General features: G+C 40.2%; 1 protein-coding gene across 4 annotated transcripts in view; it reads left to right on the top strand.

The window, feature by feature from the left end:
- The window catches only part of DTWD2 (DTW domain containing 2), a 94,860-nt gene that overhangs the window by 20,130 nt on the left and 58,543 nt on the right, over positions 1–16,187 (top strand). For all 4 annotated transcript variants that reach the window (XR_005815358.1, XM_040541484.1, XM_040541482.1 and 1 more), the window contains exon 2: positions 10,674–10,764. Coding sequence is in view for 3 of the 4 variants with exons in the window: in XM_040541484.1 (XP_040397418.1) it covers positions 10,674–10,764 (91 nt within the window). In the remaining variant the exon portion in view is untranslated. The remainder of the gene's footprint in view (positions 1–10,673; positions 10,765–16,187) is intronic.

Here is a 16,187-nt window from a genome sequence, read left to right on the forward strand (position 1 = left end):
CAGCGCTTAGGAATAGGACAACTGCTGGCAACTGGTTCCAAGGGAAGCCCAATGCTTGGAAATAGTGCTGTGATATTTTTGCTGCTCACAAGTAGTGCGTGTGTTGTCTCTGTTGTACCTCTGTTCTCTTCTTTAAATTATCTCTGACCATATCCCATTTCTTTCCCTGGGAGAGAAATCCCCTGCCTGCAGTAGTTTCAGTGATGGAAAGTATTGAAGGTTGGTGTAGAGGCACTTTTTGTGTAAAATATTGTATTGCTTTTTAGGTGCCTCTATAGTGTATCATGCCTCTTCATACCTTGTTGAAGCTTGGTGTGTTTTTAGTGTTTTGTGGCAAGAACAGATACTATATTGTGTCAACTTGTAAGAAGTATCAGAAAGCTCGTCTGGAAGCTAATTTATCAAATACAATGGTGGTTAATAGGTTACTTGTCTGCTTACTTGGTTTAATAGGTTACTTGTGTGCTTAAGTTGTATTGGAATTACCCCCTAAGATTCATGGTACTATCCTGAAACATAGAATGATTTGAGCTGGAAGGGATCTTAAAAAACATCCAGTTCCAACCCCAGTAGACCAGGTTATTCAAAGCCCCATCCAACCTGGCCTTGAGCACTTCCAGGGGTGGGGCATCCACAGCTTCTTTCAGCAACCCTGTCCAGTGCCTCACCACCCTCAGAGTGAAGAATTTCTTCCTCAAATCTAATCTAAACCTACCATCTTTCAGTTTAAAGCCATTACCCATTGCCCTGTCACTACATTTCCTTGTAAAAAATCCCTCCCAAGCTTTTCTATAGGCCCCCTTTAGGTACTGAAAGGCTGCTATAACATCTCACCAGAGCATTCTCTTCTCCAGGCTGGACAACCCAACTCTTTCAGCATGTCTTTGTAGGAGATGTGCTCCATCCCTCTGATCATCTTTGTGACTCTCCTCTGGACCCACTGTATCAGGTCCATATTCTTATGTTGGGGGTCTCAGAGCTGAATGCAGTGCTCCATGTGGGGTCTCCTTAGAGCAGAGTGGAGAGGGAGAATCACTTCCCTCAACCTTCTGGTCATGCCTCTTTAGATGTAGCCCAGGATGTGTGGTTGGCTTTCTGGGCTGCAAGCACATGTTGTTGACTCATGTTGAGCTTCTCATCAACCAACACCCTGAAGTCTTTCTCCTTAGGGCTGCTCTTAATCCATTCTCCCCACAGCCTGTATTTCTGCTTGGGATTGCCCTGGCCCAGGTGCAGGACCTTGCACTTGGCCTTGTTGAACTTCATGAAGTTCGCACAGGCCCACCTCTCAAGCCCGTCCAGGTCCCTCTGGATGGTATCCCTTCCTTTCAGCATGTTGACCACACCACACAGCTTGGTGTCCTTGGCAAACTTGCTGAGGGTGCACTCGATCTCACTGTCCATGTTGCTGACAAAGATGCTAAACAGCTCTGGTCCCAAAACAGACCCCTGAGGAACACCACTTGTCTCTACCTGGACATTGAGCCATTAACCACAACTTTTTGAGTGCAACTGTGCAGCCGATTCTTATCCTCTGAGTGGTCCATCCATCAAGTCCACGTCTCTCCAATTTGGACACAAGGATGTCATGTGGGAATCTCTTCTGATACAGCAAGCTAAGCTTATTCTGGTATGTTTTAATGAATCTAAAATGTAGTGCTATAGGGGCTTTTCCTGGAACTTTTTCCTGGAACAGTTTTCAAACACATAATAGAAACATTGCAGGTTCAGATAGTTCCAGTCTGATCATGTATCACTTCCAGGAGGACGCCTCTCTGTTTCTGCCACTCTGAAACAATGGAAAAAGGAAGCTGCCAATAATAGGCATTTTCATGGAGTTGTTATAACACAGAACACCTCTACCTCATTAGCAGAGGTCATATGTCCTATATCTCTGAAAATGATCTCTCACAAAATGTAAAGACATCAAATGACTTATCAGCTCCCTCATGCTGTAGCAATAGAGCTTTTGTGTGGTATAAGAACTTGTTATAAGAACAAGTATTTCAAATTTCTGATTGGATGAGTTAATTTATTACTGGGTCAGATTGTTTGTAATGCAGTTGCTGTACATTGGCTGGTAACATAGAAATACGTGTTTGTTTTTTTTTTTCTGTTGTACATGATCTTTTCTTTGGATAGAATACCTTTTCTATATACGTTTTTGTAGAGCAGGTTAGCAGAATAATTAGTCTTGTGCTCTTTAAATGTTTCCAGAACTTACGAAGAGGTGGAGAAGAAGTATTTGCATGTCTTTTCCAGTAATGAAAATTGGCTAATCAGCAAATATGATAATCAGTTTTGAAAGCTGTATTTTATTACTACAGACATTAATATATTGATAATAATACACTTATAATAACAAAGTTAAATTCATTTACTATCATAAATTAATAGCCCTTTAAGCTATAGATTTGAAATTTAAAAGATAGAAATAATTTTCACTACGATTTGCATTAGATGCTTCTCCATTTAAGTGAATAATTTTTTCAGGAAACTGGGATATGTTCCATTAAATCCACTGAATAAACCTTTTAAAGCAAAACAAACAAACAAAAGACCCAACAACAACAAAAAACCATACACACCTGTTTTATTTCTTTTAACTTCTCACAGGAAACAAAAACTCAGCAGTTTGCCTTTTTTTTTTTATTATTTTTTTTTTATCTCCAGGAAGCTGGTGTTATATGAATTCACCAAGTGGAACAGGAAGTGCTTTGTTGATTGATGTCAATACTCTCTCTGCCACTGTTTCTGATTCTGTGTTTTTTCTTTATGTGGCTGTTGACTTTTATAAAGTTTGTAAGAATTAAAATTAAGTTTGTATGCTTCTGAGTTGCAAAGTCTTTTGACAGTAGTTGGAGGAACATGGTGGAGGCAGAATGATCTCCTAAGCATGACTTTTCTCAGGAAACACCATTAAACTAAGGTTTCGAAGTTTTTCATGGGTAAAAAATGTTCAAAATAAGCACAAGAGAAACATAAACAGTGCTGATGGGTTCCTCTGCTTTCCATGAGAGCTCTAGCACTTAGAAAGATGGCTTTCTAAGACTCATTTTGAAGAGCGAGTGAAGAGCTTGGTAGGCATGGAATTAGAAAGATGAAGCTAAAAAACCTGTGAGCTTTGATCACATTTTACTTCTGATATATTTTTATTTCTTGATTTTTGCCTGTGGGAGTCAGTCTTTGGTAGGCTAGTTTGTTTGAACAGTCATGAGGATAGAGTTGTGTTAAAGAGTGAGGAAGTTTGGTAGGACCTAAAGCCCCTTGTGTTCCAGCATGTCCTCAGGTATCAGAGGGGCTGGGGGCGGCTGGACTTAGATTCTGAGTTTTGCCTGATTTGGCACTATATGTCCAGTCGCATTAATCACAATCACAGATGCACAAATAGTGCAATACACTTTCAGTCTAGCAAAACAGTTCCATAGTACCATCCAGTTACTTATCCCTGCAGTGATAGCACAGAGCCTGGCTGTGGTGTCTTCACTACGCTCCACCCTCCATGCTCTATCTCTTACAGTCAGCACACCAAGCTCCCCTCATGTCACCAATACCTAAGGTTGCAGGCAATACTGCCAAGGGGACGATCATGGAACAGATTCCTTGCATATCTGCCACATCTCACCCTGGAGGTTTCCTCAGTGTTGAACCTTCTCTTAAGATGTGGACAAACATTTAGCCTCATTAAGTCACCTCCAGCAATTATTCCACAGATCATAATAGACAACTTAAAAGTAATAGTAAATAAAGGAAGCAGGGTAGTCAAAATAACAAAACATGATGGACATGAATTTCATAATTTAATCTAAGGTATGGTAGAGATTATCTTTGGTTATTTTTGTGCTCTGGAGTAACTAAGCATGAGACTGAAGGACTACTAGTACTGCCTTCACTTAAGAAATATTTACACGTTAATATTACAGAGACGTCTTGTAGTGGCTTAAAGTCATGCCACATTACCTGCTACAAACTACTACTACTGAGAAAATAAGGGCACCTTATAGTAACTGAAACAATGGTATTAGATGAATTGGCACATCCTGTTCAATTATAAAGCAAAGGAATACAGATAACTCCTTCATTTATCTTTTTCAGTATTATAGTTCACAGTTTCCCTCTTGTACTGTAGTTTAAAAGCATATGTGAGCTTCAATTAACAGAGCAGATCAGTAGAGCTTGTATATGTAGAACATCAGCTATGGAGTTTCTAGTTTAAATATGATTCATATCTATTAGGATCAGAGGGATGGGCAAGTTTTCAGAAATCTCAGGTATACTATGAAGACTTAGGCCTAAACTTCACGCTCGCTATCTTTAATGTACAGTTCAGCTGGTGACCATGGCAGTTTGGCTGCTTGTGCAGGATCCATGCATTTTATAAGCAAAAATTCTGGGAATACCAGATGCTCCTGCAGGCTGCACTTGACCTGGATTTCACACATAGGTGATGGGTCTCGGCTATGTAGAGGACAAAGTAATCAATTATTTCACCTCCACTCAGTGCGTGAGAGAGAGAGGTTCTCATTTAATCGGGGTGGCTTTTTATCCTCCATGAATAGTGGCAATTGCATCAGATCACACACTGTATATATGGAGAGTGAAAGCAGAAATACAATGTACCCCGCAACTTCTATTTAAGATAACATTAAGTCCTGTCTCTTACAGAAGGAGCTGTTAGATTTGCCCAGGGAAATGCAGAACTGCACAAATAAATTTTAGAGATAAAATGCAAAAAGTAAAAAGTTGCAGGTAGATAATCCCAAGCCACTGCTGTTGGCGTTGCGTATTTTGTTTTAAATTGTGCAGAAGGATTAAGAATAGAAGAGTGGTCAGAAATGGAGTTTGTCAAAGGTCCGTTCTGCCCAGAATGATGCCTTCAACCATGAGCAGATATAGTCTTGAGTGTGTACCTTACAGCTTAGGAAGAACAGTGTAAGCATATGCTGCCACTTCTCTCCTTTCTCCAATTGCCTTTAGCTCAGGGAGCTTTGACTTGGATGCGACTATGTACATTCAGTACTGGTGTTTGCATATTTCATGGATTTTTATTTCATGACTGCTTCCAGTTTCCCCTGAACCCATGTAAAGTTCTTGTATCCACAGCATCAGTCAACATGGAGATCGGCGGCTCTTGGCACAAGGAATTATTTCATTTCCTCATGTTTGTTTTTGACCTGGCTTCTTCAGCCTTCTTTAATGCTCAGAGTACAAGATGGGGCTAAACCAGAGGTTCATGTAGTGGCGTAATAATGTTTCACCTTGCTGTGCAGCTAAACTCCATCACAGCCATTCTTTCAGTGTGCCTCCTCAAATGGAGAGAAAATACAATGGAAGAAAAAATATGATGGAGAGAAAATATGATGGAAGAGGGCTCAAGGTTTGATATAGGGAGATCGCTCTCTAATTATCATCATGGGCAAAACAGATTCAGTCTAGGGAGATTTATATAATTTATTGCCTATTACTAACGGATTAGAGAGAGAAAAAAATAAAAGCAAACTAAGAACACCTCCCCCTCCCCCACCCCCCCATCCACCCTCTTCTGCCTTCTCCCCCCAACCCTGAGTGGCGCAGGTGAACGGAGAATGGGGGCTGCAGTCAGTCCATGATGCTTTGTCTCCGCCACTCATTCACGGTCACTCTCTGCCCCTGCTCCCCGTGGGGTCCCTCCCACGGGATGCCGTCCTTCCTGAACTGAGCCTGCGGGGGCTGCCCACAGGCAGCAGCAATTCAAGAACTGCTCCCACATGGCTCCGTACCACAGGGTCCATCCATCCCCCAGGAGCAAACTGCTCCAGCACGGGTCCCCCCCGGGTGGGTGGCAGCTCCCCCCAGACCCCCTGCTCCTGCGTGGGCTCCTCTCCACGGGCTGCAGCTCCAGCCCAGTGTCTGCTCCTGCGGGGGTCCTCCACAGGCCGCAGCCTCCTCCAGGCCACATCCGCCTGCTCCAGGCCACATCCGCCTGCTCCAATCAGGGGCTCCTCCACAGGCCGCAGGGGAACTGCTGCTGCGTGCCTGGAGCACCTCCTGCCTTCCTGCTGCACTGACCTTGGGGGCTGCAGGGCTGGCTCTCACCCTTCTCTCCTAGCTGCTGTTGCCCAGCACTTCTTTCCCTTCCTTGACTCTGCTCTCCCAGAGACCCACCCAGCGTTGCTCATGGCTCGGCTCTGGCCAGCGGCGGATCCCTTTTGGAGCAGCTGGGGCTGGCTCTGCTCTGACATGGGGCAGCTGCTGGGCTCCACTAGCAAAAGATTGTGCAGCCTTGCAGCCCCCTGCTACCAAAACCTTGCCACATTAAACGAATGCATCTGTTTAATAATTTTAGTCTTTCCTAGTAACACTTAACTTCCGATCTGCATTTTTGAGAACTGACAGACTGCCATTTTCACAGAACTGTTTATTATAACTGTTTCTTACATTGTAACTGTTTATTACTCCTGGCTGTCATGCTATTTTAATGGACACCTTAGACCCTGGGTTTCCTATTGATTTCTTCTAGATGCATAATTTTGTTTTTATCTATATTTAACTTAATCCACTTACTCTTTTAAAATCCTTCTGTAACTGTTATGGTTAAGGTGGAGGATGCAAAATGTAATCTTAAAACCATTTTTAGTATGTTTGTCCTCTAGCATAAAACTAGCAAAAATATTGTTTGTTCTCAAATTTTATAAAACTTACGTGCTTATGACGCTAAGCTTAAAACATAGCATAATAAAACTCTTGAATGTTTTTTCAATGTACATGTGTAATGGACTTGTGTCAGTATAAAACAAGTATTAAAACATTAGTACAAAACAAACATATGATAACTGAGTGGCTTCCCTCCAGACTTTTCAGGTGGATCTTGACCTTGAAACCCTTGGTGTTTCGACCTAAATAGTAGAGAAATCTAATTAGCTTGAAGCAGCTATTTCTGTTTGGCCAGGCATGTTTCTTTGAAAATAGAGTCTGGGGCCTGACCTTGGCAATATGCATTGTAAGATGAAAATGCTGCCACAATTGTTAGTAGTTCTAGTTCAAAAACATCAGCTTCCTTTTTATTCTAATATTGCAAGCATTGTTCCTGTAACATGTGTTTGGCACACCTAACCTCTTTATATGTTTCCTTAGAAAAACCTACAAGTGCTGAGCATAAACATGTAACATAATTTTTCTTTGCTTACGGTGGGCTAAATCCTTGATTTACCTTTAGTTTTCTGAATGTAGATGTAAGAGTGCACTTATTTGCCTTCCTGGAATGGTGTCTGTTTTCAGAAATACGGTGGACATGCTGTAGGAAGGTAATGGGCCTGATGCGAGTATAGACATTTGTATTTTGTATGAAAACTGTACAGGGACTCTTCGAAAGAGTTTCAGAATTAGCTTGCTATTTTCCAGGCTGCCACATATTCACTTTTAGACTATCTTTTCCCAGAAACTAGTAATCACACTAAACCTGACACCACAGCAATGCACAGTCCACTGTCTTGAATCAGTTCTGCTGGAAAAAATAGACTAAATGTTATTCTGAATCTGAACATTTCAATTTAGTTGTGAAGAATGAAAGGAAAGCTATAAGAGTTCTGTGCATGGCTGTCTGTTCAGTACATGGCTGTATATGAAGCACTTCTGCAAGACAGAGTTATTTTTTAGTCCTACCAATGTGACTGGTTGCTTTGTCATGAGTTTTTGAACTAGAAATGCTGTATTGAAAAACGGGTAGAAACCTGTTGGGTAGCTTTGAGCAATAGTGAAATTGCGTACAGGGGAATAATACTATAAAAATCGTCCTTCAAATCCTACTCCCCACCCCCAGGCTTTTCCATAATATTTTGAATACTGCTGCTCTTGCCTGGAGTCTGGTGTAGATTGCTTTCATTTCCAGAAATGGATGAAAACTTACTGTCATTAAATAAGTTCCCTGGTGCTGCCCCTACTCTTCTTTTACAGCAACTTATGTAGGGAAAGTCTGTACCAAAAACTTTAAACAAAAGAAAAATACAAAAAGCCTTTTCTTTCTAGGTGACTTTTCTGAGAGTAAAGGCAGCCTTTGTGGTGGTGGAACAGGACTTCTCTTGTTTGGAAGTGTTTCCTATCTGACTACTCTAGTCTCATAATGTAGGTTTCATGTAGGGATAAAGTTTTTTTGTCTCAGCACAATAACCATTAGGTATCAAAGTGAAAGTACAAAAATAAGTCCTTGTGCCCCCAGGATGGGGTTGTAAAAGTACCTATTCAACATAATTAGGTACCTAATTGCGTTATTAAAGTTAAGTATATACATATGTAAGTAATTAAAATTATATTGGAAAGTATTCTATTTGTAATAGTGTGTGCTCTGCTCTCTACAAATCAAATTATAGGTAGAACTGATTCTGTGACAATTTAAAAATACTTGCTTTTTTGGTAATTTCCTTTCCTTTTTTTTTTTGTAACATTAACAAAGCCTAAAAAACTACCTATGAAAAATATAAGCCAGTGTGGAAAATACAAAAAGCATATACAAAAGTGGGACTTAAAAATAAGTAAATTGTATCTGGCCAACTTTGTTATAGTAAACACCCTGAGGTCAGAAATCATCAGAAACTGTTTCCATCTGCTTATAAAAGCTAGTGAACAATGCGGCTCTTTGAATCGAAGTCACCAGTTGACTGTTTTGGAATAGCTTTATGTAGTAGATTTTCATGCCTTAATCTCTCCTTAGTAGAAAATGCAATCATGGGGAGAACTTTAGCAATTTCTCTTGTTAATGAAACCAGCCATGTAATAACGGGGAGAAACTAAGGAATCAGAGTGCAAAACTTGAGTTCCCAGTAAATTTGTTGATCAAAAATAGGATGAGCTTCTATTTAACACTTTGGGCTCAGCCAACAAACAGCCCATGGGAGTATTTGATGGTTCCAGGTTGTGAGGAAACTGCTTTCAGAAATTTTTGTTTAAATCAGTTACATGTGAAGAGAAAAAAATGGAAAAGAAAAAGACAGTGTTACAGCACTGGAGGCAAAAAAAAAAAGACAAGTGTTACAGCACTGGAGAACTGATAAGAGATTCATCAGACCTGGAAGTGAGGCTGGTTTCAGTAGGTTCATAGTGAAGGGCCCCGTTACACCCCACTGAATACTGAAGTTAATGAATGCTTAATTTTAGGCTCAAGGCCTGTCCATTAATGGAACAGAATATACTAGATTTATGGTGGAGTAGCAACAGGAAAATGTCAGCACTAAAATGCATTGAAGAAAGAAAGAAGGCAGGCCACTGAAGCATTATTTCTGGAGTGCATGAGAATAATTTCCATTTTGTCAATTTTTTGGCCATGAGATTTTTAGTCTAAATATTTTAAAATACTTTTTCCAGTTCTTGTTTTGAACAGTGCCAATTCCTTCCCCGCCCCCAGTCTGGATTTAGGTTGTTGTTAGATAACCTTTAACTGTGTACTCCGTGGAGAAGGGAAATAATCTCTGTGTCGCAGTAGTTAGGGCTAGAAGTAAGGGGCTTAAATTAACACAACCTGCAAGCTGTTAAAGAGCAATTTATCCACTGTTATTGCCTTTTTATAGTGCTGCCATTTACTGGTAAAAACTAATGTTTTGTTTTAAGATTGACTAGGGAACAGTTATGCTGGTTTAGATCACCAAAACATTTAGTGAGCTTGACTGGGTGTGTGCTCTCATGAACAAGTGTTGCAGTGTCTGTTGGTGGGGCTGGACACAAACTTGGTCAGGGCCTAACTTGAGTTAATCACATCTACTGCAGTGTTTGCTTACTGTGTCTCATGTGTGATCAACATACAAACTTATTTTATTTTATTAATCATGGAAAGCTTTGTTAGCAGACACAGTATGATTTTAAGTGGTGAATACCGGTAATTGCTTCAGAGTTCAGGAAATCCATCGTTTTTTAAGTAACTAAATGATATATGCTAGTAGCTGTAGTGCATCTGTGTGTGTGCATAACAACTTCAATTACTCCTTGTCCATCTTTAAACTTAATTCTTTGCTTCTGTTTATTCTTGGCCACCCAGCATATTAGTTTAATGCCAAGTAATATTTAGGTTAATTTATGTGTTCTTATGGTTCTTCTAGTAATTTTAACACTTGCAGTGCAACAAAAAAAAAATCAAATAGTTTTTGTTTTCTTTTTTCAAGCTTCAGTTATCCTGATAAGTTTTTTTTTTCTTGTCTACTATATGTTTCTGCATAGATGGAATTATAAAAAATGAACCTGATCATAAATATAATATGTTTGGGGTTTCCTGTGTGTATACTTTTAAAATACTCTATTAGAAATACTCTATCAATTATAATTATTATACATTCTATTGTAGTATTCTATCAAATTGTTGAAACACTAAGTTGGTATGAAATGCAGTAACAGATTTGTCAAACTGGAGTATGGTTGCTCCTCTTGAAGATGATGAAAAGTTTTTTATAGTGCTTTAGTCCTAACCAAACCACAGGAGGGGTTTGAACACTGTTTTTGAAACTCTGCCTGAATGAAAACCTTGCCTTCTTTTATTTTCAGAAGCAGTAAAAATCTCAAACAAAAGTTTATATAATATTTTAGTACACTGTCATAAGGGGGAGTTCTTAGTGTGCCTTTTTGGATAGGGTATGTATTTGTACAATATATTTATACCATCTGACATAAATTGCTGATTAATTTTTGTTCTCCTGCTCCTTTTTGTCTTGTAGCCGTCCTCGGAAGGTGTGTTTGTGCCCATTCCTGCCCATACATCCGCTAAAAGTCTCCACCTGCTTGTATATAATTCAGCATCCAGCAGAGGTGAGTAAGGCTCTTGTAATTTTTAAGAGTTCATCTAGAATTTTAATGAAGCAAATGGCATACAAGTGAAAACAACCATGTTTTTGACATGATATAATGATTTTTCCTTTTAAACCAGATAATTGAAATGTCACTTCATCTGAATTATTTTGTCTTTTGAAATCACACGTGACTTCTGCAGTTTTCTTACACACAAGACATCTTTTCTAATTTGTATAGTCATACTAGAATTGGACCTTGCCTTGGCTTGGCACAAACTGTTCCAAGAGTGAGTATTGATACAGTGTGGCACAGAGGCACTTGTAATCGAGAGGAAGGAATATGCTTTATTTATATCTGTTCTCTTTTATTGCTGTTAGTCTTCTGTTAAAAATATGAGTTAAGCAATGCATCTTAGGGGTGAGCTTAAGTATTTAGCCAATGGAAAACTGTGGGTTAGCTTCAAAACATCAGGTGTGTGTGTGTGTGTGTGATTTAGAAGAGCACATGAGAGAACCACCGAAGCAGCAACTTTCTTTGAAGTTTGAATTGTTTTTTGCCTAAGGTACTTTTGCTTTTCAAAGATTCTAGGTGGTGGTGTAGTGTGTCCTATACTGGACATGGTACAGAGCATCCTTCTATGTTGTTGCCTGTTCTGTGTCTTGAAAGATTTAATGGACCCTTAATTTTTGGTTTAACTAATAGGGGAATTTATGTTGGTGTTTTCTTGTCTATTAACAATGGAGTATGGTGGTGGATCACAAGGATTTTAGAAGCTGAACTGCAGTTACAGGGATCTGGATAGGCAGTGTGTTTACAAATTAGACTGTGTCATTCAGAACCTGTATTCTTCTGATGCAGCTGTTTACTTACAGTAGCTCAATCTGCAGGCAGAGTCTTTGCCTGAAGCAACTTCAGCAGAATATAAATGACCAAATTAGAGAAAAGTGTCTAGAGAAACAAAACAGAAGTCATGATGTGTTTGGTCCCTAAACAGAAAAGCTGTGATTTTTAATTGGCTACTTATAGTAAAAATACTGTTTTGTATTACTTCTTTTCTCAAAAGTTCTTAATTATACATTAAGTCACTTGATGGAAAAAAAAGTTTCAAAATGTGCCAGAGAACTTTGAACTGGCATTTGATTTGTGCTGAATTTCTTGCTCATGGTGGAAGGTATTTGAAAAAGTTTGCACATTCTCTTCAGATTCCATGCACCATTTCCGTGTCCTTCTGAAAGGCATTGGTGTATGTTAATGGTAACAACTGATCCAGGCAATGTTATCCAAGTAATGATAATTCATATGATAAACTAGTAGTGGAGGACCACTTTAAGTGAAGACTATCTTAGAGGAAAAAATTAACTACTGAATATACAAGGGAACTTGGCTTATTGGAGATGAATCCAAAGAAAGGCTGAGAAGCTAAGAGTACGGTGTATAAAGACCTTTGGAAATGTTTTAGATGATCACAGGTGATTCTTTTGATCTCAGAATGGCAGAGGCATGCTTGCCAAAGGATAGGTTCGCTTTGCTGTAGCTCTGTCTACTCAAAATGCAAAAAGTCTTGAAGGCAGATAAGCCTTCCAGATTTACTATCAGTAGCTTATCCGTGAGTCTGCCATATCATTACAGTTACTTTTGAAATGGACTGTGGGGTATATATCATTAAACTAACCAGACAGGCTATGTATTTATCCTACTGCACATCAGTGCTGACTTTCATTCTCCACGTGCTTCATTATTTATTGGCTTTGGAAGTCTGCAGTGCAGCGAAGTAAACCACCAACTGTGGCCAAGTGATGCTATTTAGACGTGTATTCAGGCAAGATGGTAATAGAGGAAGGTGGAAGCAGTATTTCCTGTGCTCTTTGATGAATGTGACTGTGACTCCAGTCCTTACAATTCAGAGGGCATTCTGCCAGATACACTTACGTGTCGGGTGCTTTGAAAGAGGGAGGAACCTCCCCATGCACAGTGGTAGGGATTCTCTAAGATCCCAGGTTAGGAATCCTATCATCCAGCTTCCACCTTTGCATAATGGGTCCATCAATTAATTTTTGAAGGAATTTTAAGAGTATATAGTATTTCATGTCTAGGGCTAAATATTTGTTTTCTGAATAGTGTTAGTGCGCCGTTGTTCATAATGAGAGTAATTTAAAAACAAAGTAGATACAAACCCACTATCCTAACCAGCAGCAGGAGTAGTGGAAAGGTGAAGAACTTATTTGCCTACCATAATTTCTACCCTCTGAGGGCGGCGGAGACACTGTGTGTGTGAGGTGTGAGCAGGTGAACGACCTGCTCAGCCTGGTGGCAGAGCTCAAGGAGGAGGTGGAGAAGTTGAGGGCCATCAGGGAGGGTGAGCGGGAGATAGACAGGTGGAGCAACTCCCTGCCAGGCCTGAAGGAAAGACACCGGGGTGAGACACCCCAAACAGTGGTGGACCCCTGCCCTGCCGAGCAGAGGGAGGGGACCTGGGAGATGAGGAGGAATGGAAACAGGTCCCTGCTCGACGTCGCAGGCAACCCCCCTCCCTACCGGCCCTGCCTTCCCAGGTGCCCTTACACAACAGGTTTGAGGCCCTGGAGCTTGAGAGACCGGTCGGTGAGGATGAGGTGAACAGTCTACCCAGGAGGATGCCTAGGGCAAGGTAGTCAACTCCACGCCTCAAGACTGCCTCCACTAAGAAAGAAAGAAGAGTAATCATTGTAGGCGACTCCCTTCTCACGGGAACAGAGGGCCCTATTTGTCGACCTGACCCTACCCGTAGGGAAGTCTGCTGCCTCCCTGGGGCCAGGGTCAGGGATGTTGCCAGAAAGCTTCCTAACCTGGTTCACCCCTCTGACTACTATCCTCTTTTGATAGTCCAGGCTGGCAGAGATGATATTGCTGAGAGAAACCTGAAGGCTATCAAACAGGACTTTAGGGGACTGGGACGATTACTAAATGGAGCAGGAGTACAGGTTGTGCTTTCCTCCATCCCTACAGTGGCAGGGAGGGGTACAGAGAGGACCGGAAAGCCCACCTGATAAACAGGTGACTCAGAGGCTGGTGCCAACACAGAAATTTTGGTTTTTTTAACCACAGGGTGCTTTACTCAGCACCCGGCCTGCTAACTGTAGATGGGTCCTACCTGTCTCTAAGGGGAAAACGGATACTAGCACAGGAGCTGTCAGGGCGCATTGAGAGGGCTTTAAACTAGGTAGGAAGGGGGATGGGGATGGGGATGAACTAAGGCTCGTTACAGGTGCGCCAGGGGGAACAATGTCAGGGTCTGGGGAGCTGGCAGTGGCCCAGTTGAAGTGCATCTACACTAATGCGCACAGCAAGGGCAACAAACAGGAGGAGCTGGAAGCCATCGTGCAGCAGGCTAGCTGTGATTTGGTTGCCGTCACTGAAACATGGTGGGACCACTCCATGACTGGAGTGCTGCAATGACTGGCTATAGGCTCTTCTCTTCCTTCTTTGCACATATATGTACATATAAATAAATAAATAAAACCATTTTCTCATCTTTCTTCTCTCATGGCCCCACTTACAGACCTGATGTTCAGTGGCATAGTCAGGTGTACAAACTCCTGTGCACATTTTTCTTACCTTTGCCTTTTATGGTCCTTGGAGTGACCTCCAGCAGAGCCTAGGCCATTTGGTACTTTTCAAAACCTGAGTGTAACTCAGGACAGAAGACTTAAAGCACAGCGGAGAGTATCTGTTTAGGTTGATCTGTTTCTCTGCCTCCCTTCTTTGCAGAAGCATAAGAATTTCCATTGTTAAGCATCTATAAAGAAAACTTGTGTGTATTTAATGAACTTATGTACCGATCTAATGCTAGTAATTAGCTTTTACTTGCTCATTGTAATATGTGTTTTGTAGAATAGTCTTTATTGAACAGTGAGAATCAAATATAATTTGCTAATTGTCTTAGTAATTCCTGAAAAAAAAAGAAGGAATTATATCTGTGAGCTTTCATAAGTATTTGTATTTGTTAGAACAGTCTGTTCACTGTAGAAGGACAATACTATGTTAACAAAACATACCATGGATTCCCATAAAAGAAAAAAACAAACAACAACAACAAAAAACAAACAAACAAAAAAACAGCCTGAGAGCCAACCAACTCTTCCAATCCTCTTTCTACTTCTGTAGATCAATAGTCAAATAATGAATAAACAAAGAATTGCAAATCACAATTAGGACACTAAGAACAAAGTTGAGAGTAACTGTCCACTTTCAAACCAGAAAATGGAAACTAACTGATATGGTAATGAGCTATATATAAACTATTTAAATACAGACATTTTTAAGAAGAAAATTCTAAACAAATGAAACCTATTCTAATAGTAATTTTGCTTAACTGTTTTTAAGCTTCTGTTCACAAACAATTTTTTTCAACTTTGAATTTTATATTTTATCTTCTTGTAAACATAGATTGTTTTTTAGATTGGAAAACTCCAACTTTTTCCCAGCTAGTAAGAGAATGTATTTATTTGATAGAAAGGTAATTCTGAAGTAACGATATGACATTGGTTGGAATGGTTGAATGACTTTTCCTTGACTGATGATAGCTCTTTTTGTTTTGGTTATCAGAGACAAATAATTGATTTTCTTCCAGTTCCTTTATTGCCATTTTTTACATTCTTATGAAGAGGAGAGTCTTCTGACTAGTGAATTGGAGTGTTACTTGATTATGATGAAATAAGGACAAATAATCCTGTACTACCAATGATAGCTTATTTAGCTTTGCAGAGATGGATGGAATGAATGGTAGATTGAAGGATATTTCTCCCTCCCTTTGCTAACACTTCATTCACCAGGTACTTTGATCTTCATCTATCCCTAGGACACATTCTGCTGCTGCAGTGCAAAGTGGTGGTGTGTGTAGCAGGACTACTTATTCCTTCTGATCCATGATGTTTTATTTATACTTTAGTGAATCAGTAGGTATGGAACAGAAGAAGCAAAATTAATAAAGGTTTTAGGCAACAGTGATAAAGGTACTCACAGAACTAATTTAACAGCAGGCTGGTAGGCAGTGGGAGCTGTAGGCAGCAGCACATGGATACCTGAGGAAGGTAACGGCCGCCTGGAGAGAACTGAGAGAGCTAATCAAGCCTTTATTTGTTCACAAATACTGAATTGTTGATATATGACTTACAAGTAAAAAGATGGACACCCCTCCGCCCCCCACCCCCCCCGAGGTTTTCATTAATTAATCTTGTGGTTTAGGGACTGATCTTTGGATTTTCATTGTCAGAATCGTAAGACATTGAAACTGAGAATACTGTAAGAACTAATTTTTTATTGGGTTTCAGGCTTTCATAATCATAGCTCAACCTGTAGTGTCTTGACTCCTGCTAGATTCAACTAATGTCCATCCTTTGTTCCTCATGTGATTAAAAAGACTAAAACTACTTTCATCTCTCAGTTTTTCAGTGTTGGCTTTT

This window comes from Cygnus olor, chromosome Z, assembly GCF_009769625.2.
Source record: "Cygnus olor isolate bCygOlo1 chromosome Z, bCygOlo1.pri.v2, whole genome shotgun sequence".
NCBI classification, from domain to species: domain Eukaryota; kingdom Metazoa; phylum Chordata; class Aves; order Anseriformes; family Anatidae; genus Cygnus; species Cygnus olor.